Below are 22,075 nucleotides of genomic sequence, written 5' to 3'. Positions count from 1 at the left end.
TAAGCTTCAATACTTATTGAAGGCAGCAGTCACATTTTATATTCCAAAACTTGAATTGCAATTAAGGGTCCACAGGAATTATTGGGTTCCTTTCATTTCCTAACATAGTAAAGATAAGCATTCTTGGGGTGGGGGCACGTTTATGTGCTGATACAAACTCTTTGTTCTTCAGGTTTACAAATAAGGAAAACGATACTCTTATGCATACACCCCCTCACCTTGCCTGTCCTAATTCAAATCTTCATAGTCTTTAAAAATATGAATTTTCTCCCCCAAAGGCTGAGGTACCAGAAATCAAGCGGGGTGTGGGAAGGAAGGAGTTCCAGAAGGGCACAGATGTGCAGCCTTTGAGAGATGGGAAGAGGCAGGGCATTGAAGCCAGTGCCTCCGACTGCTGCAGTTGTGGTCTAGTTTCCTTCACTGGTGACCCTTCAATTAGCTGTAGGCAGTTCAAGCAAGCTACACAGGGCCATGCCTGGACCAGTACACAGATTCTGTATGGCGAAGCTCCTGTTCTTAGAGACCTCAGAAAACATACACTGTATGTGGCAACCTAGGCAGTGGCCGTGCAGGAAATAGTATGGGGGGCAAGTGATCCTTCCATTCCCACCCAGCCATGCTGGGAAAGTGTGCAGTGGGGACCCAGGCAAGGCTTTGTCTGTTTTCAGTACCAACTTTGGTGCTAGCCTGCCTGAGCAAGTGGTCTTCTGGATCAGCCGAGCTGGCAAACCATGCCTCTATGAGTTGGCACGTAAGAAGGGCCCAGCCAAGGAAGGCAGGGTCCCTTTTTCCTCCTTTCAGCTGTTACAGCTCCCCACGTTCCATACAATTCTGATCAACCGATAGGATTGCAAGATTGTGTACAACTGTTGCACCATCTGTGCCAAAGTAAGCCCACCTGCTCCCCTTCCTATACCAGCCCTGTGGCAGCAGGCAAGATGCTGCCAGAAACTGTGAAGGCTGAAGTCAAGGGAGAATGACTGATGTTGGAACCTGGTTGCAAAATCATGACTGATCTGTTGCCCAAAGGCTCTCTCACTGCAGAAGCAGTGCACACAAAACGAGATCTGCTTCTGGGGCCATCATGATAAGCAGGAGAAACAGCTTGGTTGGATTAACTCAAAGATGCAGGTGATGGGATGGAACTAGGAAGTCTTCTTAGTTTCCATGAAGTCAGGTGGGCCATACAGCCACCTTAAAGAGGCAGGATAAAGACATTTGTAAGCAGCGATAAGCACTTTCTTAAAAGGAGATCTGTACCCCAATGTAAATTATCATTGTGATGCGTGTGAATGATATAATGGTTTGTTGAAAAATCACTTGCTTCAAACTGAATTTGAACTACAATGTTTCACTGAAATATAAATATATTCATCTCCATCTTTTATTATGTACCACCCAGATCCTTCATATGGGTACACAGATGACCACACTTGGTGAAGTGCTTTCATGAGTTCAGTCCAACTCTCACTTGGGATGACCACTCATAAAGCAAGACTTCCCACCCTGCTGCAGCACTTCATGTGCACCCCAAATCCACCTCAGTGTCCTACAATCTGTGGGGCAGAATGGGATGCTGAGGAAAAGCAAATTCATTCTGCCAGTGGCTCCTTCCAGTGATGGAACAACACCACTGGATACAACTCCATGTTTCCACACTTAGAAGAAAAATATCTTGTATTACAAAAAAATCTTATAATTTATTGAAATGCAGATTTACAAATCATCATAAATCCCATATAGCAATACAAAGTTGTCACATATTAAAAAAAGGAAAGATGGGAATCAGCTTTCATTTAAAAATTAGTAAATGAAAACAAATGATTGGTATATTAAAATTTACAAATGTACAGCTGATGGTCCTTTGTTCTTATATTTAGAAAAGGCAAAATATACAATATTTTAGCATCAATGAATTTTTTCTCATTAGTAATGGCTTTGCAACATTCATTTCACTCAGTGAAATAACTTGTTTCAGGAGTCTGAAGTAGAATCAGAGATGAATAGGACAACATTTTTACCCAAGAGAAGCTGCAGTGAGATTAAAAAGGAGCTGTAATAAATATGGCATTTGACTTCAAAAACAAAACACTGTTTTGTATAGTGATGTTTCAGTCAGAGCCTGTAACATGTTCAGCAAGAGCAGTTCTTGGAGTTAAACTGTGAAGTCTTTCATCCAAGAAGATGAGAAAACATTTTTAAGCTATGGAACTATCAGAGTTGAAGTTGGTTTCAACAGCAGAGGATTCCAATAGTAGGTTGCCCTGATGCCCTTGTTCTGCAGCAAACTTGACCCTAGCAACAAGGGCAAGGTACTGTACACACCTCTGTGCTCTTAAATACAGTTCAGCAATAGAATACAAGGGTTGTTTGTGACTGAAAACCCCCCAGTTTTTTAAGTGTCAGCAGTGTTCTTGAAGTTTACGTTTTTTAGATTCAGGCTCTTCAGGCTTCGGTTCCGAGTCGTCATACATTTTTATACTGTCCTTCACAACAGTGATGCCTGTCAGAAGGTACCCACCGCCACCACTCATCACCAGTTTCGGATGACTTCGATCCGGCAAGACCTTCACAAAGGACAAGACATGAACACATCATCGTGACTGCTCTGCACAGTTTAAGGAGCAACAACACACTTATTCTGCAAGTTTGATGGGTCCCATCATGTAAAAGAATTCAGGAGTATACTTGTACACTTGCATGACACTCGTAGTTGTAAAAAAAGCCCCACTGCAGCAAATCAGGCAGATGCACTACAGTGACTTTAAAAAGGTCGCTTCTCCTCCAGCATTTCTAAGTGTTGGAAGCCCTGCCAAACAACTCAGGAAGGGACATTTCTTGGATGGCAGCAAAACTAGATGCACAATGGAAGTGATGAGCAGGCAGAAGGCAGCATGCTCAGACACTCGCACCCTCAACAACACAGTGGTTACCTGAGAATGGAGTCAATATCACCACGTCACAAAAATGCCCTTAAATGACCAGTGGGAACACTGTTAACCCCTACAGGTTCTTCCATTCGACTACTAGCTATGACTATATGAACAGATGAAGCTACTTTATACAACCAGAACACTGGTCCATCTACCACAGGAAGCCCAGCTTTGACCATCACTGACCTCAAAATTCTTGAGATGGCTAGGATTCTTTTTAGGTGGAGATGCCAGGAGAAGAAACTTGGACATTTTGCAAAGCATGAGCTCTTCTGATATACTATACCCCTCCCAGTTTCTTCCCAGAGGCAACTTTAGAGATACAATACCACTAAGAGCTGTATTTCATTTTTAGAAGTCTTATGTCTAAAATTATACTTCTAAATTTGCATAGATTTGAAGGTCTGAATATTCTTCTTAGAAAGCTAACAAGACTTGAAACATCTGTATCGACAAATTGCTTAAATGCCATTTTTACTTTCTCAAATTCCTCTGTAAACCTGACAATAGAGATGACAAAGCTTTTTAAAGGATCTCTTTGGAATAGGATTTCAACATCACCCTAAATATTATTATATGAATGAACCTTTCCAAAACCATCTGACCCTCAAAACTACATTTAACCATTTTTTTAGAGCAGACAAATAGAAATACCAGAAATGCACAGAAATACCAGAAAATTCATTTACTGTATTTTAGGTTTTCAGCTGACAAAATTACACATTGTTGTATTAGTCAGCTTAAAATGCAGTGCGCAATAAGCTTCTAATTTCTAATGAACATCTTGTAAGGACCATGCCTTAAAATTGGGATACTTTAAGTGAGTAAGTTGAACTCTGCCACTTCACAGGTCATGGAGGCAAGTCTGTTGGGACATGCAACCTATGGCTTATGGTAGGGGTAGTTCTTGGTTGTTTAACACATGAGCAATGCAGAGTGCTCAGGTCTGGATGCCATGCTCACCACCTACAATCAGGGCATTTAAGGGTTTTTCCCAGAAAGCAGAAGTGGTTTGGGCACGGTGTGTGTCCTGCTGGGGATGCACAAGGGGAAGGCTCTCATGCCTAGCAGTCCTGAGGGTTGCATGCTAACTCAAGTAGCAGAGGTGGTGTGCCTATGTACACCAATAGCTGTGGAACCTGGGCAGGAGGGTGCTGTTGTTCTCAGCTCCTGCTTGTGGGAGCCTATGGGCAACTGAATGGCCGCTTTGTGAAAGGGTGCTGGACTAGATGGACCTTGGTCTGAGCGAGCCTGGCTGACAGACTTGTGCAAAAAGTGGCCCAATCTATTGCCCCATTTGTCCCCCTTTTTATGATCTTAATTGTTCTCAAGTAAAACTCCTCCCTAACAGTTCTTTACTGATGAGAGGAAGCTTGCCAATGCAAAGGAGCCAGTGAGCTATTGGGAATTATGTATTGGACAGTCTGTGCCTGTTTGCTTAGAATGTTAGCTTAGTGCCTGTGCTTGCACTTCGTAAAGCAGAACAAGGTAAATGACCATTTAATCAAGCATTTTTCTTAATTAAATATTAGCATTCCATATCCTATTGTGAAGCTGAGTTAAATATCAGTGCATTTGCTTTGGTATTATCTGCATTAAAAGTGAGAGATTAGAATAGGGCGGGGAGAATGTGAGGGTTTTTAAATTAACATTACTTTAATTAATTAATATATATTTTTTAATTTCCATACTGGCTTGTGTTCTGCAATTCTTACCTGATAGTTTCGTAACCATGCCTCAGAAAGTTTCAGATTAATGACACCACCTCTTTCTTTTAGTTTTGTGTAGCATTCAATTAATGGCTAAAAAATAGAAAATTTGGTTACATGAGCTTACTGGAAGAGTGATAAACATAGTAAAATGAAAATGTAATGGATTCACCTCTTTATATTGGCAGTAGACAACAAAAGGCCTCGAGGGAGCAAGAAATTCTAATAAGGAGAGCAATAAGGGCGAAGGATGATATCGGCTGGCTACTATTAGACTGAAACAGAAAGTTGTACACAGGTTAGCTGAGTTCCCTAAAATATCCAAAGGTTTGTTAGTCATTGGTTGTGCAAGTAGCATTGAAATAAGAAAGGTAATCATGTAGCAATAGCTTGCGCCCTAAAATAAATCAACTTAAAGAAGTTTGTGGAAGTTCCTCACCATTACCACCTCCCGAAAAGCCTCTCTAAATAACATGGGATGGAGCACTGAGTGCTGCTTGCTACAAGGAGAATGATCCAAAATCAGGCAAAGTTGGTCTTTTTTGGGACAGTGCCCCCCCCCCCCCGCTGCACACTGGTTCAGGACCACCTCCACTCACTTTAGAAAAGGACAACAACTCCCAAGGTTCCTGATCATAGGCTATGCTGGCTGAGGCTGATAGGAGCCGTAGTTCAAAATACCTTGTGTACACAGAGTTGTCCGCTACTATCGTACAAAGGAAACCTGTTGCGTCCTTTTATGGCATTGGTTTACTGCTAGAGGTAGCTTACATCAGCAGTACATCAAGAGTATAACAAAAGTAATAGTGTTGCATATTCCCAGTGAATTTAACTACAATTCCATGGATAGGCCAAGCTATTTAATGCAATTTATATATTGGTAACTCCATGTGTAAGAGAAATAACTGATAAGAAACTCAAAGTTTCCAGCTTTTAACTGCTACTAATACTAGTTTCCAGCTTTTAACTGCCCCTTAGCTTACAACAGATAGATAACAGACTGGGGGGAAAGAATAACTAGCAAGAGATATAGGCTGTTCTTAAATTTATGATTAAGCAAACCCTAAACTAGTTAGGGCAAAATCCTATGCAAGTTTAGACCAAAAAAAAAGGCCTACAATTGTCAACATACCCCAGTCAACATAGCCTTTTTCCTTTCTAAACTGGAATTGGATTGCACCATTATGGATCTCTTTCCAAGCCATAGCAAATTTGCTTTGAAAGCAATTGATAGAAAATCAGCTGGCAAGGTTTAATTGTCCATCGTTGTCAAACTCACCCATCAGCATCTCTGTCTTTCAACAGGGAAGCAGCCGCTATTAACTTTTTCCTCCTCTCCTCTTGCTTCTTTTGTTTGTCATATGGCTGAGAAGAACATTATTTTTGAGCTTTTAAGTAGTTTAAGACATTTGACTATAGACATGGGGTTCTAAAGAAGTCTCTTTCACACAATTTTACCTAAGTGCACAGGAGACACATCTGCTGTGGGATGCTTTGATCTTTAGTTTCCAGGTTCTTTAAAGTTTAAAGGACTATTCAATGCAAAGTAGAAGTGTTGTGTAAAGTAAGATCTGTTCCAGGACTTTTCACCAGGACCAGCCTCAGTGAACCAGTAAATCTAATGCATCTTGACCTTAAACAGCAGTGCTTTAAGGTGCAGTCAACTATACCACCTCCCAAAATACAGCTGCTTAGCAGTCACAACATGCAACTTTTTAGGGTCATTAAAACCAACAGAACACCCTTCTAGCCTGTTGCTTCAGAGCATAAAAGCTTTAGAGCAAACATGGGCAATACATGGTGCACAGGCCACATCAGTTCCTCCTACCTCCCGGCTGATCATGTAATCTGGTCTCCACTGCAATTGCACTTTCTGGTTTCTTGCTTCCAAGAAAAATCACCGGGATTTAGGCCATGTGGCTACTTGCAAAAACAGAAGGAAGTGGGCCCCACAGGGAACCCTCAAGATTGCCCCCTCTGGCTTTAGACTACGATGGACAGACAGCTGCCTACAAGTCAGTAAGTTCTAACAAATTGGTATACTAGTATGATTAGTATTACATGACTTGACACAATACATCATTAATCTGCTCCTGCTAGTAAGGCTGGTGAAGTTAAATAAAAACACCACCACTGCATTTATACCTGTCCTTTTTCTTCTTGCAAGGAACTCACAGTGGTTTACAAAGTCTACCATTCCATTTTATCCTCACAAAAACAACCCCGTGAGGTACGTTGGGCTCAGAATGAGTGACTGGCCCAAGTCTCTCAGTGAGCTTCATGGCCAAGCAGGGCCTAGAACCTTCTTCTCGCAGGTCCCCAGTCCAACACCCTCACCACCACACCACACCGGCTCTCCTACAGGGTAGAGTCAAATTGCGTATAACGTACATGTTGGAGGAGAATTTTGCAGTTCTGTCAAAAAGCCATGATAACTGACACCAACTATGAACACACAGAATCAATACAGTGACCAGCCAGCTAGTAACTACACATAAAAAATGCCCCTGAGATAGACTGAGAAATTGTATGGTAGTTTGAAAGTGAGGATGGGGTATGAAATCTTTCAGACAAAGAAAGCATAAACAAAAACTGTTTGGCTCGATCCTTAAGTGACGTTTTCTTGACCACAGCAGCTAAGAAGTTAATCAGCATAACTTACCAGTCCCTTTGCTTTGTTACTCTCCAATGCTTCCCCCGCAGCTGGAACATCCAGGGTTTCTTGCTCTTCGGGCTGATTGCTCTCCATTGCAATCTCAGCGCCACAGTCTGTATCTGCTTCTGGCAAGGAATGCTGCTTGTCATCCACTGACCCATCACTATCATCTGCTGCAGGCATATTTTCTTCAGACTCAGAAGGCAGAGATTTCAGTGACAGCGTTCCAGAGAGAACACTCATCACTTCGCTGAGCGGGAACTCATAAAGTGTATGGAAAAAAGATTCTGGGAATCCAAAGCAGCTTGTGGCTGTCCTAACAGGTCCTCCTCCTGGATACATCTGAATAATGGATCCATACCCTGTAAGCACAGGTGGAAATCAGCACAGCACATGTCCTGATTCACACTACTGCACTGCAGCAGTCAAAATAAGCCCTTCCTACCTACAGAAATATGTTTCATATGAAACATGTTTCCTCAGGTGATGAAAGCACCCTCACAAGCATGCCTTTACAGAACCTTTGCACCATCGCCTCAAACAATATGTCAAGGGCAGGAGCATTTACTACACATTCAGCTGTAAATTACCAAGTCTTGACTGCAACATGAAAAGGGATATAATGGCACAGCGGGGGGCTTGCTCACAGAAGCAGGTGATTTTGGTTCAACCAGAGATGGAGAACAGGAATGTAAAACCCTGCAAACGTTACAGCGTCATGGTGTAGATCCGGAGAGCCTACACCCAATTCCACACACCCAAAAGAGATTTTGGATTTGGCCACACTATGCTGGTAATGACTTTTTTCTTTAGGCTACCTTACTCCAGCAAGCTGTTTTTTGTTAAACAAAATAAAAAGCAGGGAAGAGGAGGAGAAGGAGAAGCAAGTATTCTTCAATGGCTTCCTACTGTGGGGGGGGGGGGGCGGGATTTCCATTTGGTTACAATTGTCTTATTTGTGGAAGTGCTTTTACTGTGTGAACTCCTTAAGGGCAGGATAAAAGATCATGTTTTGGAAAGGTCAAGTATCTATGTTACCATACAGCTTGAATGTACATTTAAATGTTCACAGCACCATTCCAAAAGAAACCAAGCTCTGCACACCATCGGGCCTGTTGCTCTTACCTCCCATTCTCTCCATGACAGCACCCAGCACTAATCCTGCACAGGTTTCCATTACAATCATCTTGTTACCAGCACGGACATTTCCCCAAGTCAGCATTTGGGCTAGAGTATCGTATCGCAAGTAGCTAGAAAAACAAAGGCCAACGAGACTGTAAAGATACAGGACCGTTATTTGTGGTTTCTGCAGTGTATGGGGCCGTCAAGTGCTGTGACTGACACAGCCTGCTGCTGGTTCTGCTGCTGAGAATCCCCGTGCCCAGCAGAGATGCTTACAGAGTAAATGTACTGGTGGTATTTCTTAAGCCTCCAGAAGCAAGAAGACAACAAAGCATTAAATATTTCAGCATGAATCTTTGGATTCTTAACTCGATCTTCTGTGTCATGAGTCATAGGGATCATTTTTAATATCAGCCTGTCCTTTTACAATATAAAGTTCATCTGCTTCTGACACTGCCTGTCCTTTTACAATGTAAAGGTTACCTGCTATTGACATTATTTTATTTCAGCCTTTGCTGATGTGTGGCCTTCAGACAGTTTGGACTACACCTTCCATCATCCCTATCTGGTGGCTGGAGCTGGAGAGAGCTTCAGTCTACAATATCTGGAGTTTGAGGAAGGTTGCTTTATATTTCTGCTGACCAAGTAAGAAAAGATTGATAGGAATTCTAGAATTCTTGCTCCCAGAATCTAGAAATGTGATCACTGGATGGATCCCTGTTACAGGACTGTATCAGAAGACATTACAAATACTAGATTTCCTCTCAGAGATAAAGCTTGGTAAATAGGGCAAACCAAAATTTGCTTTTAATATCTGCAATCTCTGAGCATTTCCTTCTACAAGGAAGGAATTCTTGTGGCTCTGTCAACAGCCCTCAGACCCTAGATCAGGGGTACAGAAAGTCTTTCAGTCTAAGAGTCAAATCGCATGTGGAGAAAATTTTGGGGACTGCATTCTAGTGCTGGGTGGGCCAGAGATGAAAGAGGCGGGACCAAATTACCAAAATAATGGCATATTTTAGCTGAAAGCTCTTACTGCTGGTAATTAACCCACAGATTGCTGAGTCTCCGAGCCGAGAGAGAGATGGTACTGGTTTTGGTACAGGCAGCAGTAAACACCCTTCTTCATGCTACAGTGGCACCTAAGTGGGGATGGTGGGTGGATTATGTACATTCACAAGATGTTCAATTCAATCCACTAATCCACTTAATAATATATAGAACCAGAGATCTGTCATAATTGAGGCCTATGCCAGCAGAAGAGTCTAGGCCCTGACTGTTGATACTAAGTGAAAGGGATGGTTCCAAACATCATTTTCATCATCCCACTAATAAGACCAACAGGGTGACACGGACCACTCGAAGAATACCTCAGTCTGAGAGAGGGGAATGTGATTTTTCACAGTATTAACAACAGCCACATTTGAATTGTTGCTGCCAGGACCAAAACCCTGTTTGAGAGCTGATAGGAAGCTCCAGAGCATCACAAACCTAAGGAGGAGAGAGATGCCTAATCTTTCCCTCAGAGGCAGAGGCAACTGGAGCTGACTCCAATGCCAGACAAAGCAATGTACGGGTGATGGTGGCGGCAGCAGCAGCTGAACTGGAGAGGACTGGTGGGGCTCCCTTAAGTGCTAAATAGAGGAAGCAGTCTCTTCCTCCTCCTCCTTTTTCATCTGCTCAGAAGATCCTGCCATTGCAGATCTACTTCAGGGTGATGAAGTCCCTTAACTTCTAGAGCCCTCTTCCAAAGGAGAGCCATTAATCTGTTTCTCCTGGTGAAAGCCTCACAATGTAGACCAGGATAAATGGTATGCCCCTCACCCAGGCAGTGGAAGAAGTGACCGCTGGTTGATGGAAGTTTTCTGCCAGAGCACACAGCTGTCTAAGGAATAGGTGGGAACCTGTTAATGAGATACAGAGCGGGAGGGCTCCCCCCAAAATTTCCTCAGCCGTAGAAGCTTTCTACATCAAGGATCTGAACAGGTGCACAGCCTATGTGTGTGATGCACGGAGACCACAAAAGCTCTTGTTCCGAGCTGCCTGTGGTTCAATTTTAATGGGAAGAGATTTGCAGAAACATATGCAAACACAAGAAAGAAGCCCGGAAGTGCAAGTGCACAGTTCTCAAGGCCACAATGTTTATTACTGTTGATGTTCTCAGAAGGAAGAACTGATGGGTACAAATTATAGTAACATTCCTAAGGAAGTGAGATGCAGAGATATGGGTCTAACTTATCCATATTTCTACCCTAGCAGAGAGCCACTCCTCTATGCAGCAGGATAATTTTAGGGTGTCTCTACTTAAAAGCATTAAGTGTGCCTCTTTCTAGAAATGCAGTGCACATTACAAGGGGAAACCCTGCTAAAAAGGCCCATCTTACATAGAACTGACTGTGCAAAGTGTGATTAACTGAAACTTTTGCAAATTCTTGTGAAAAAGCCTTAAATGGGCACTGTTCCTCCCCGCTTTGTAACTTTTTCTGAATTCATCACTAGTTCGCTGCAGCTCTTAGCTGTCAGTTTTAGCAAACTTTGTGCATAATTATAGTAAAGTGGTATAAATCTTCATTCTTCATCTACTAATACTATTAGTTGAAAAAGCATGGACACTGAGAAGCATTTCTGCCTGTTAGTTGTTCATCATTGCTTTCTTGGTAAGCGCTGGCCACTTATACCATTAGCCAAAGCCACACTGATGCATATTTGTTTTCTCAATGATTGATGTCAACATTAAGATCAAACCACCCTGCTTTGTGTAGGAGCTCATGAATGGACAGCCCTGCCTCACAATACAGGGTTGTACTAAATTGCTTTTTTGGTCCTTGGAACTATAATTCAAAGGCAGCCAGGATCCTATAAGAAAAGCTACTGCCTTGTATGATGGATTGCTTCCACCAGCAGCTAAATCAAGCTGAAAACATCGTAGAGAACAAATAAAATACTGTGGTTACAAGACAGCTGTGTAATGGATGCATGGCACAAACATTAACAAGGTTTACTCTTGGTTTTGCAAAGCTTCTTGAAGATGAGGATAAATTTGTTCATACCCAGAAAAATAAGGGTCCTGTATGTTTTCTTAATACAAACAGACAGGAATGTGTAGATTATGTTATTTTGGAGGAATAGTCTAAGGTTTCATATACCAGTTTGGGTGTATGACTGAGATATGATGACTTACTTGATTTTTCCTGGTTCTCTTGCATAATACATTGTTGACAGAATACGTGTAGATGGTTTGATGACTGTAATAACTGCCTCATATCTGTGAGCAAAGCACAGCAATGGTGTTAAACTTACAGATGGTGATTTGTGAGGTGCTAAATGTTCTTTTTGGTTTCTAGAAGCCAACTTACTTTTTTTTCTTTTTCTTGATGTATTTATCCTGGGCATATTCGGTCTTGTCTCTGAATGAGGTGCTGTTTTCTATCAACTGTTGAACTATTTCCTTTAAGAAAAATACCTTTAATCATATGTTTTCATGCATTATGCTTCACTAGAAAAAAGTTTCATTTTAAAAGCAAAGTATGCAAGCAATATCTAATAAAGTTTAAACATTATTGGTTAAGTATTAGAGTTCAGAGTTGGTAGAATAAATTAAATATGTTTATTTTCCGAAGGAAAAATGCCCTCTGGAAATACTCAGACAAAAAAGGCACACCAATCTGCAAACTGAGCTCTTTCCCAAGCTTCCAGGCAGGCCAAAGGAGAAATTCCTGTGCCACCTGAGAACACTATGAAGGTCAAAGGAGAAAAGCCACTAATTAACCTTCCCCAAATGGTGAGATCACAACACCCTGGATTCCCGAACGTTGACCATGGTGGCTGGGGCTGACTGATGTCCAAATCATGTGGAGGACAATAAGTTGGGGCTGGTGTGCCAGAGTCTTCCAAGATACAAGACAAGTCCTTTCATTCCAAGTTACAGCCACAATGTCCTATGTCTAACCAAGACCCAGCTGTGTGGCAGTGGTGGAATGGGAGCCCGGTTGGTGGTAGCGCACATGCTCTATCTGCATCTCCTAATGGCACAGCACATATAACACACACCCTGCATGCAGAAGGTCCCTGGCTCAGCCTTGACAACCTCTAAAAGGATCAAGTAGCAGGCTCTTCAGGAGACCCTGGACAGCGGCTGCTTGTCAGTGTAGGTAATATTGGGTGAGAGGGACAGATAATCTGGGCAGGTATAAGGCAGCTTCCTACATCCCAGTTAGTGCAGTGGGGCACATAGAAGAGGAGCAGGGTCATGCCCTTTCATTTTCATCAGAAGGTACTGTATTTACACAGTTGTAATGCCGAGCAATCTACTTTTCGCAGCACACCTCTAGGGAAAAGGAGGCCATGCAGTGTAAATGGGAAATGCAACATTGCTGAAAGAGGTTATTTCTGGTTTTAGCTTCTGCCTCCTCTCTGTGCCATGTGACACAATGATAGATGGCTGCAGTCTACTCAGATTCGATTAGATGCAGCAAAGTGTCCTGCCTAACAGTGAGAATTGTGTGATCGTCTGTCCTAGGAGAGAGGAAGAAAGCATGAACATCAGTTACCTGTCCTTTAGTGCCTTTATCCTTCAAAGCCTTTATATCATCGTGAGTCAGTTTCTGAGACTTTCCATCATCAACAATATTACGATTATCTGTACCTGCTTCTTTTGTTTCTAGAAAAAAACATGTACAGATGTATGAAACATTACTGATAAAACATGAAGGTTCATGAAACATGAAATGTAAGAACTATTCCTGGAAAGTTTTTTAAAATATCCTAACTTGTTCCAAATCTACTGCACTGTTCAGAAATACAGAAAACTGCAGCTGTTTCTTGGCTTGCTTGTGTCCCAAATTGAGGAGTAAAGAGGGTGTGTGCACTGGGAAAAGTGTTCATTCCTATCAACTTGCTTCCCAGAGAGGTGCACCTGGCACCCCCTATATTTACTTCGGTGCCAATCCAAAATCTTTTTTATTTGCCCAGTATTTTACTGGTTAGAATATTTTTATTACCGTACTTTTCCATCTATAAGACACCCCCATGTATAGGATACTCCCCACTTTTCTTACCCATCTCTGAGTGAGCTGCTGCCGCTCCCACTGCCTCGCTGCCCCCCTGCACGCCCACAGTTCTCCTCTCTGCCCCTCGTGTATAAGACGTCCCTCCATTTTGAAGTAAATATTTTAAAGTAAAAGTATCATCTTACACACAGAAGAATACGGTACATATTTTTATATATTGTTGGATGTGATTGTATTCAAGTGCTGTTGTGGATTTTGCTGCCCTTGTTATTGCTGTTTTAATCTTTATGTAAGCCATCTAAAGATCTTGTTTGGCTATAAGACAGAAATTAAATGCTTCAAATAAATGCATACATACAAGCACAGATTATAAAGGCAAGTAGGATAATCTGAAGCAGCCCATGTAGTTATCTCCAGGAAACCTCAGTGACTCAAAATCTGCCTAGCCAGCATCAACAGTTGTTCATCTGATATCCTCTCCAATCATACCCTTCTAAGGAATAAACATTCATTCCTGGACAACTGGTCTCATTTCCCTTGGCTTTTTCCAGCAAGGCATTTGGTGGAGTGGTACCTTCCACTCCTAATAATAGATAGTTGAACCAATGCTAGTTTGATGCAGCACACACATAAAACAAGATGGTCTAATTTAATTTTTAATTCTAGTAGGGCAGAGATTACCCCAATCCTAAATATGCTGCGTCTTGGCCAGGGATAGTACCAGAACTTCATATTGAGATAAATAAGGAAAATAAAATGCTGCTTTTGCAATAGATTTGAAACTAATCAAGTGAACCATAGAAATGATTAAGTTAGCAGTAAGCACTGTTAAAAATCAAGGAGGCGTATCATTCGTAGGGCACAAGTAGCCTGGCCTTAAGGGTGGAAGGTATTGTGCTGACAAGAAAGATAAGTGAACTGATTATGCTGACAAAAGGATTAAGTGGAAACCTGAGGGGAGTGATGACATGCCTGGAACAGATGATAAAAGACATTTGGGCAGTAAAAAGAGGATCTAAAACCATATAAGGTAGAAAACAAAGGATGGACTAAGGTCTTTGAAAATGTGGTAGTGGGAGATGTAAACAGGGGCGGTCTTTCATGTGGTCAGTTTCGACGGACGGTATAGGCTGTAACCCCAAAGGATCCTATCCAATGGGATCTGAGGGGAGGGACACATGTGGCCAAGCACAGGAATAAAACGTGGTGATTCAAGCTGACTGTGCCTGTGCCTACCTATAGGACATACCCGCTTTTGCAAAAGTGATTTTTTAATACTAAATTAGTGCTGCTTGAATTCGTGGATGTCAGAACTTTGTTCTTCCTAGAAGTGTTGCTCACAATATACCCTACACCTGCCGCACAGTCATTCAATGATGGCCTCCTACCCATTGCTGTCTCTTCAACTCTCTTCTTCGGCTGAAGGCTCCCACCACTTGTCACTTCAAATGTTGTTCCATAGTTATGTCCAATGGCATTGTCGAGGCAGAACCACTGTTTTTCAAAAATAATTTTTCTGAAAGACAAGATGAAAATCAATGCAACATAAAAACTCATAACATTATCATCTGTAAAAGCAACTGAGAAGTGAATACTTTCAAGCTTAGTTTAAAACACCAGTAGACAGAGTAACTCTTTTATTGAGAGAAGGATCCATTGCAGGCATTTTATGAATGTTTTTAGTTGTGCAGTTGTTGGAAAAATTTGGATAAATCCTGTCAGAAAAACATTGCTTCTGTGTGCTTTTGCATTGTGGAATCAATCCTGTACTCCTTCTCAAATCAAGCTAAGTCACTGTTTAAAATGGCATTCCTCCCCAGCTCCATTCTCTCACATTTAGCTGTAAGCTACAGTAGACAGGCCATTTAGTCCAAATATACATTATATACCTTCACAATGATTAAATAATAATCATTGTTGGAATTCACAGTTTACCAGGAAGTATCTTTTGCTAGCCCAGAGGGCTTCATGCGCCCTGGCCATTGAGATGCATTACTTAGGGTCTGAGTCTAGATGAGCTTGTGAGTTCATGAAGAGTTTCTCAGCAGCTTGAATTTACATGTCTAAGCAGACCTGGAGATGGGTTCAAGTTACTCAACTAAAGTGTCAATACACTGCAATTAGAAATATTGTTATCTCATTGTCACTGTATGATTGACTGACATTCCTTTATCTGTTCTGTATGTGATGACCTCGGAATCTTATTGTAATGTCTGCATTCTGTCATCAATTGCTCTGTACCTGTATACATGACCAGGAGGGTATAAAATACCCTGTAGTTGTATTGAAACTTTGCAGCGAGTTCACCTTTGCCTGCCCGGTAATGCATTATCGTGAGTCTACCGCGGGAACCTGGGCCAAACAATAAAGCCACAGATGGTCTGGACACTTGATCTTTCCCATGAACCCGAGTTTTACTTCCTCCTCACGAATTGAAATTCCAGGATTTTCTGACACAGTATTGTAATTTTAACATGATCCCGTAGGGACAAAGCTGTTGCTTTAGTTTCACTTTCCCTTCTGTTAGAATCTGTTATGCTTGGGCAAGAATCAGAAGAGGCCTGGCCTTGGTTCTAATAATAGTTTAGAAGAAAGGCTGAGCCCTTTCATTAGGGGACACTAAATTCCATTCAAATTAATAGAGAAACTGCAGAGTAATTATTTACAGCTGTGGCTTGGATGAAGTTTCCTAACAAAGAACTGTTAAGTCTCCATTCTTCAAATAAAGAATTAGATTTACAAAAAGGGTTGTGAAACAAAGTACATTACATGGAAAATATCAATATTTCTGCATGAAAAATTGATCACTTGCCAACTGAACAAAGTACCTAAGTAATTGCTCCCATGATCACAAATGGGCCTATGGAAAGATCAGCACAGTCTTTCACAGCTGTAAGAGCATTAATGTACATTTGCCACAAAGCTGTACTGCAGCCAGGACTATTCAGTTGCTTGGGAAAAGTACAGTATACTGGTGATGGGTGTGATACAACAAGGGAAGTCGCCGGAAAAAATAGAGGACGTGGGGGAAAGCAGCTAATGCAATATATTTGTAAGACCATCATGCTGTCAGTGGTAACAGACAGGAGGCCTTTTGAAAGACTGAAAACATTTTTAGAACAAAACAACCCACATTTACAGCAGTGTGTCTGAATTGATTTAGAATATTATAGGCATTGGTGATTTCTGACCAAACGTTCTAACAACTCAAAAAGATAGAAATGAAAAAGCTGGAAAGAAAGGAAAATAGAGGTCAATTTTTTATACAATAATAATGTGAGATATGTTGATGTATATCTCTAAATATTACAACCCAGAAATAATTCCCAATAAATATAATGGGGACTGTTCTCAGATAAATGGGTATAGGATTGTAGCCTAGAACTCTTATTTGGAGTCTTGGGGGAAAATACATGCATTAGAATGATGGCTGAAAAGCCATGAAAAAGAGCCAACAGAATTTGATGAATAGTTTCTTGCTGTTATGAGATAAAACATGCTATTTAATGTGAGCCTCTGAAGCACATTTTCCCAGAAAGAGAGAGAAATTGTTTTGAGAAAGAGCAAAACTGAACAAAAGCTAGGAAGTAGAACCTGGATCCAGAAATAGCAAGTCACATTTGTGCAGCTTTGGTACAAAAAAGATTTCAGTAGTTTTTATTTTTTTTTAAAGTATTACGTAAGAAAGTTAATCTCCTCTGTTCTCAGATGGCAAAGAGCATCAGAACTTAAGAATGTAAGAAGAGCCTTGCTGGATCAGACCAATGGTCCATCCAGTCCAGCTTTCTGCTCACACGGCTACCCACAGGATTCCATGAGCAGGATATGGCTGCAACAGCCCCCTCCTGGCCAAGCACCCCAGCAACTGGTGTAAACAGGCTTACTGTCTCTCAGACCACAGGCAGCTTATAGCCATCAAGACTTGTAGTCACTGATTGCCTTCTCCTCCATAAACGTCTCTGTTCCCCTTGTCCAAATCACTGGCTGTCACTGCTTCTTGTGGCAGTGACTTCCATGGTTTAACTCTGCACTGTGTGAAGGGGTACTTCTATCTATCTGTCCTGATTCTCCCACCAATGAGGTTCATGGGATTCTACTAGTAATACTGGGGGTCTAGTGTTAGCTGTGTGTGAGAAAAAATGTTTCTCTTTCTCCACACCATGCATATGTTTGAACCCCTCTATTACATCTCTGTTTATTCTACATTTTTTCTAAATTAACAATTCCAGTTGTTGTAAGCACTCTTCACAGGGGAGTTGTTCCAACCCTCTGATCATTCTAATTGTCCTTTGCTGCACTTTTTCCAACTCAAAAAAGCCCATTTTCAAGTGTGGTGACAAGAACTGTACATAATACATTAAGTGTGGTCACACCAAAATTTGCATAAGGGGAGTACCATCCTGGCAATTTTATTTTCAGTTCTTTTCCTAATGATGCCTATCATGAAGTTTGCCTAACAGAGAGTTTGTCATTTTCACAGCTGTCGTGCACTGAGTTGAGCTGTTTTCTTTGTGCTGCCTTGACCGGTCACCACTAGCTCAAATCTCATCAGTTTATATTGGAAGTTGGGCTTTTGGCCCCTATTTGCATTTTGCTACACTTGCTTACATTGTTTTTACCATTTTGATACCTATTCTCTCAGATTAAAGAAACCCTTTTGGAGATCCTCACAATCCCTTTGGGTTTTAACCACCCTAGATTTTTTGGTCTCATCAACAAATTTGACCACTTCACTGTTCACTCCTAATTCCAGATCTTTTATGTGTAAGTTGAAAAGTATTGATCCTCATATAGAACCTTGTGGAGATTCACAGCTTACATTCCTCCACTGGCAGAAATAACCATTTATTCCCACTCTGTTTTCTATTATTTAACCAGTTATTGATCTAGAAAATTAAATTCACAGTCCAGTCCTGTATAGATTTAAAGACGCATAAGTTCCTAAATTTCAACAGTCCAAGATGTGTCTACCTGTATAGGTTCAGGCTGGGAATTTTGGGAATGGCTGCATAGGTTCAGGCTGGATAGTCGATTTTGGTCATGGCTTTTCCGCAGGAGCACAAAGAGGACAGTCTGAGGCGCTTCCACAATACTACGAGCCATGGCAGATCCTCACTCCTCCCCTTGCCACCCACTGGTCTTCCAAACTTGCAGCTGCAGCCAGTGTGGAAAGAACCATGACATCTACAGGAGGGAGCTCCAATGCCAGAGGTCCAGCTCTGACCACAGAGTGTGTTCCTGAACATAAAGCTACAACTTTGACCTCCCTGATGGCTAGCTAAATTCTAGCAGCCATAGGATTGGGCCCTAAGCCCACTTGTAGGCCACAAGATACATGAGGTGTAAGACCCCTTCCCTTTTAGATGCTCTTGAAGCACTCATTTGGTTCTGTGCAAACTTAAAGGTCAAAGGACAGATTTGGGATTGCTCCAACATGCTTCAAGAATACTTAAAGAACATTAGCCTGCACTGCAGACAAAAGGGTTCTTTACAGAGATCACTAGGAAGACAGTACGAGTCTGCAGTTATGGCAGGCTAAAAGATATGACATATAAGGAAAGGGGGATGGGGAGGGAGGAGGAAAAAAGCAAGCCCAAGCATCAGTTGTTGAATCAAGATTCCTTATTAATAACCAGATGGGACAAAAACCATTCAGGTAGTTGATGGAAAGGTTGCAACTGGATGCCAGTTGGAGAGCCATAGGTGTCTGGTCTCTCCGTAGCACTTCCTCTTTTCTCTTCCACTGCTCTGCAACTTAATGAGATGACTTTCTATCAGAGCTCATTGTGCTCTTTTCTATGTTTATTTTGGTCCTGGTTTCATGTTGTTATTTACTCATCCATATATGGCATGGTAAGTCTATCCTGTTTGACTCTATCAAATTGAATGGAATGACAATTTAAAGCAAGAGTTCAATAATACATATAATATATTGGCATTTATTTAACACAGCATACACCACCTATGAAAACAAAAGCTCCTAAAGAAGCTGATATTATAATACAAACGTTTGAAATATCTAATGCCAATCCAGCCAATAAAAAATCACATTGCCATTAAAGACAGGGAAATATGATGTAAAACATCCAGCTCAACAACAAAGAAAAATAATACATATTATTATTTCAGTATAGGGTTAACTGAATTGTCTAAAATGTATTTAAAACCCTGTTCAAAGCAAGTAGTGAAGGGGCCTGCTTCCTTCAGAGAAGAGTCTCACTTGTAGCTTCCCCTCTTCTCCCCTCTCTCATCTTCTTCTGTGTTACACTGTAGACTAAAATAATTGGCATAGCTCTGCCTAGTGTTTGACTTATTTAATAGAAAAGCATCATATACAAAACGATAGCAGCAGCAGCAGCATGATTCTTCGGCTTCATCCTTCCATCCCATTTCCCTGTGGAAACGAATTCTAAACATAGGTAACTAACTAAGCACAAGTAACAGAACAGAAGACATAGTCTTCCTACATTCCCCCATCCTCACATCTTCCCCTGCTTCTATTGCACCCTTGGCAAGTCTTGTGTGCTCCAAAATTTTTGATCAATTCCCATCAGCCCTAGCCAGTGTGATCACTGGTCAGGACTTCTAGGAAGCATAGTTCGAAACATCAGGAAGTCCTCTGGCTGGGCCTGGTTGCTTGCCTTTGTCAGATCTGACACAGTAAGCTTCTTGCAATAGGAACTTGCCTTTTTCCGTACTCCATAAAAGCACCATACACATCCACTGCTGCAAATAATGAGTGTCTTACGACAGCTGCCTAAATACTTGCAAGTACTGTGGCATGTAAGCTTTTATGCATCAGGTACATTTGGTTAGATGCAGTGTGATACAGTATCACTCACAATATTTGTTCATAAAAACAATTACAGGTATAGGGTGGCTATGAGGCTACCCAGACTTGATGCGAAGGAGAGGGATGGCCAACATTCCTTCTACTTCACCAAGCCACTCGTCCCAGGAGGGAGGCTGGCAGCCCAACCCTACATAGACGAACGTCCCAATGAATTCGACTGAGTTCACTCTCAACACGGTAAGCGTCGCATCCTCAGGATGTGTTCCTTTACACGTATACAGGGATCTAAAAAGTCCTACAACTGCTAGCACAGCTGACTGGGGAATGCTTGGGAGTTGTAGGACTTTTTTCCCTGTCGAAACACGCACGGGAAGTTGCTCTTTAGAGAGAGCCTTTAGAGCAACAGAAGAGGGACAGCGGCCGTGTGACAAATGCAGCCTCACCTTCGCTTCACCACCGCGACTGCCTTGAAGACCTCGCCCCGCTTGAGAACAGCCCAGTCCCCCTCCTGGATGACATAGCGGGACGCCGGGCGAGGAATCGCCTCCATCCCTCCCGTGCGCCCGGACTTTCCCCACTACGCCGGCTCGAGTACGCCGCACGCGGAGAACTGCTATTCAAGCGCATGCGCCAACGAGATGAACGCAGCCATTCTCGCTTCCACTTTGCTGCCTTTTTTTCCCCTCCTCTCAGCGCGCATGTGCTACAGGTCTTGCCGGAACGGAAGCGACCCGCCCCTTCCCTCTCCCTTTCTATTGTCCAGATGTGGCCCGGATGGACTTTCTAATGGCCGATGCAAAGTATAGGGTTTTCACCATAGAAATGCAAAGGGTAGAGCGACATTTCTCCGTACCGATCATAGAGTTAGACATTGTAAGAGCGGAGCTACGCAGAGTTTGACTTAAGGGTGACAACTGACAGGATGCAATCTTCTGAGTGTTGGAGGACCCTTCCTGTCTAAACATCGGTAGGCCTGCACCTTTAAACCACGACCCTCATGGATTTCGTATTGTCGCGAGGAAGGGCTGTTCCGTAATTTGAACAGCGGTAGAAAGTTTCCGTTGGATAATACTTCTCTCGCATGCAGAGGCTGGGAGGAAGAAAGCCAGGATTGTAGTCACTGCGTGGAAAATCCCGAGTTTTATAAGAAGTTTTTAAACATTGAAAAATGCTAATACAGTTCATATGTCGCATCCTTAAGTTGAAAGTGTGTGTGTGTGTGGGGGGGGGGAATTACATACTTTAAGAAAGCCTTGCTACTCATAACATTGCAGATCACGGGTAGGACTATGGATAGTTTTGGGTTGCAGCTCCATAATATTCTCCATACATTCCCCGGAGGTTATAGTATGCGCAGCGCCCCAACCTAATCCACTACCGACGCTACACTTTTAAGGGAGCAAATCTATGAATACGGAGGAAGAAAATAGGATTGCTGGGACTGTAGGGCTTTTTCTTCTGTCCCAGTATGCCCGGGAATGCGTCCTAACGTTTTGCAAAATCTTTCTTTAATCACACCAATTAAAATCTACGGGAGTAGAGCAACACGCCATTGTCCAATTATAGCTAAACACGGTAATTTTTATGACTTGCTACGTCCACCCCAAAATATACGGAGAGTTTTCACTTTTATTCTGGGAAACAACCGAGTTCAAAAGCAACCCGGAAGCTGCTCACTGTGCCGAAGTCTCTTACGATACAGTCTTAGAACCAAATTATGCCTTTCAGATTTTTTCCCCTCATCCTTTTGTGCAACTTAAAAAAAGGATGGCGCTCCGGGGGGGGGGGGACCCTCTAGTCCTTCTACTTTCAGGCGAGAAACACACATCTACACCCCCCATGAAGAACAAAAA

At 42.1% G+C, this 22,075-nt stretch overlaps 2 protein-coding genes across 5 annotated transcripts in view; one reads left to right on the top strand and one right to left on the bottom strand.

The window, feature by feature from the left end:
- Positions 1-1,680: 1,680 nt before the first annotated feature.
- TRMT6 (tRNA methyltransferase 6 non-catalytic subunit) lies at positions 1,681-20,977 on the bottom strand. 3 transcript variants are annotated; one of them, XM_044444156.1, is made up of 11 exons: positions 20,666-20,977; positions 14,785-14,945; positions 12,971-13,080; positions 11,777-11,868; positions 11,602-11,685; positions 8,424-8,548; positions 7,305-7,660; positions 5,922-6,007; positions 4,815-4,917; positions 4,649-4,735; positions 1,681-2,567 (listed from the first exon to the last, which is right to left on the bottom strand). In XM_044444156.1, the coding sequence occupies exons 1-11, from the start codon at positions 20,770-20,772 to the stop codon at positions 2,403-2,405; spliced, it is 1,476 nt and encodes a 491-aa protein (XP_044300091.1). In that variant the 5' UTR covers positions 20,773-20,977; the 3' UTR covers positions 1,681-2,402. The 3 variants fall into 3 exon arrangements, with proteins under 3 accessions (XP_044300091.1, XP_044300092.1, XP_044300093.1); XM_044444157.1 differs by having other exon boundaries at positions 14,818-14,945; XM_044444158.1 differs by lacking the exons at positions 14,785-14,945; positions 20,666-20,977 and having other exon boundaries at positions 11,773-11,868.
- Positions 15,981-22,075, top strand: part of MCM8 (minichromosome maintenance 8 homologous recombination repair factor) — a 29,427-nt gene continuing 23,332 nt past the window's right edge. The window contains exons 1-2 of one of the 2 annotated variants that reach the window (XM_044444148.1): positions 15,981-16,131; positions 20,299-20,459. The gene's annotated coding sequence lies outside the window, so the exon portion shown is untranslated. Of the gene's footprint in view, positions 16,132-20,298; positions 20,460-20,926; positions 21,190-22,075 lie in introns of those variants that run through there. The other variant, XM_044444146.1, reaches the window with a different exon arrangement.

Source organism: Varanus komodoensis, unplaced genomic scaffold (genome assembly GCF_004798865.1).
Source record: "Varanus komodoensis strain SLA01 unplaced genomic scaffold, ASM479886v1 scaffold44_3, whole genome shotgun sequence".
NCBI classification, from domain to species: Eukaryota; Metazoa; Chordata; class Lepidosauria; order Squamata; family Varanidae; genus Varanus; species Varanus komodoensis.
Note: the sequence above shows the minus strand (reverse complement) of the source record. Positions and strands in the feature narration are given on the sequence as shown.

Coding starts and splice junctions, on each gene's coding strand:
- TRMT6 (XM_044444156.1), bottom strand. CDS start 20,772: ATGGAGGCGATTCCTCGCCCGGCGTCCCGCTATGTCATCCAGGAGGGG. Junction 4,736..4,814: donor TCTACTGCCAATATAAAGAG/GTGAATCCATTA, acceptor TCTATTTTTTAG/CCATTAATTGAATGCTACAC. Junction 2,568..4,648: donor CATGGTTACGAAACTATCAG/GTAAGAATTGCA, acceptor TCCTTTGTGAAG/GTCTTGCCGGATCGAAGTCA.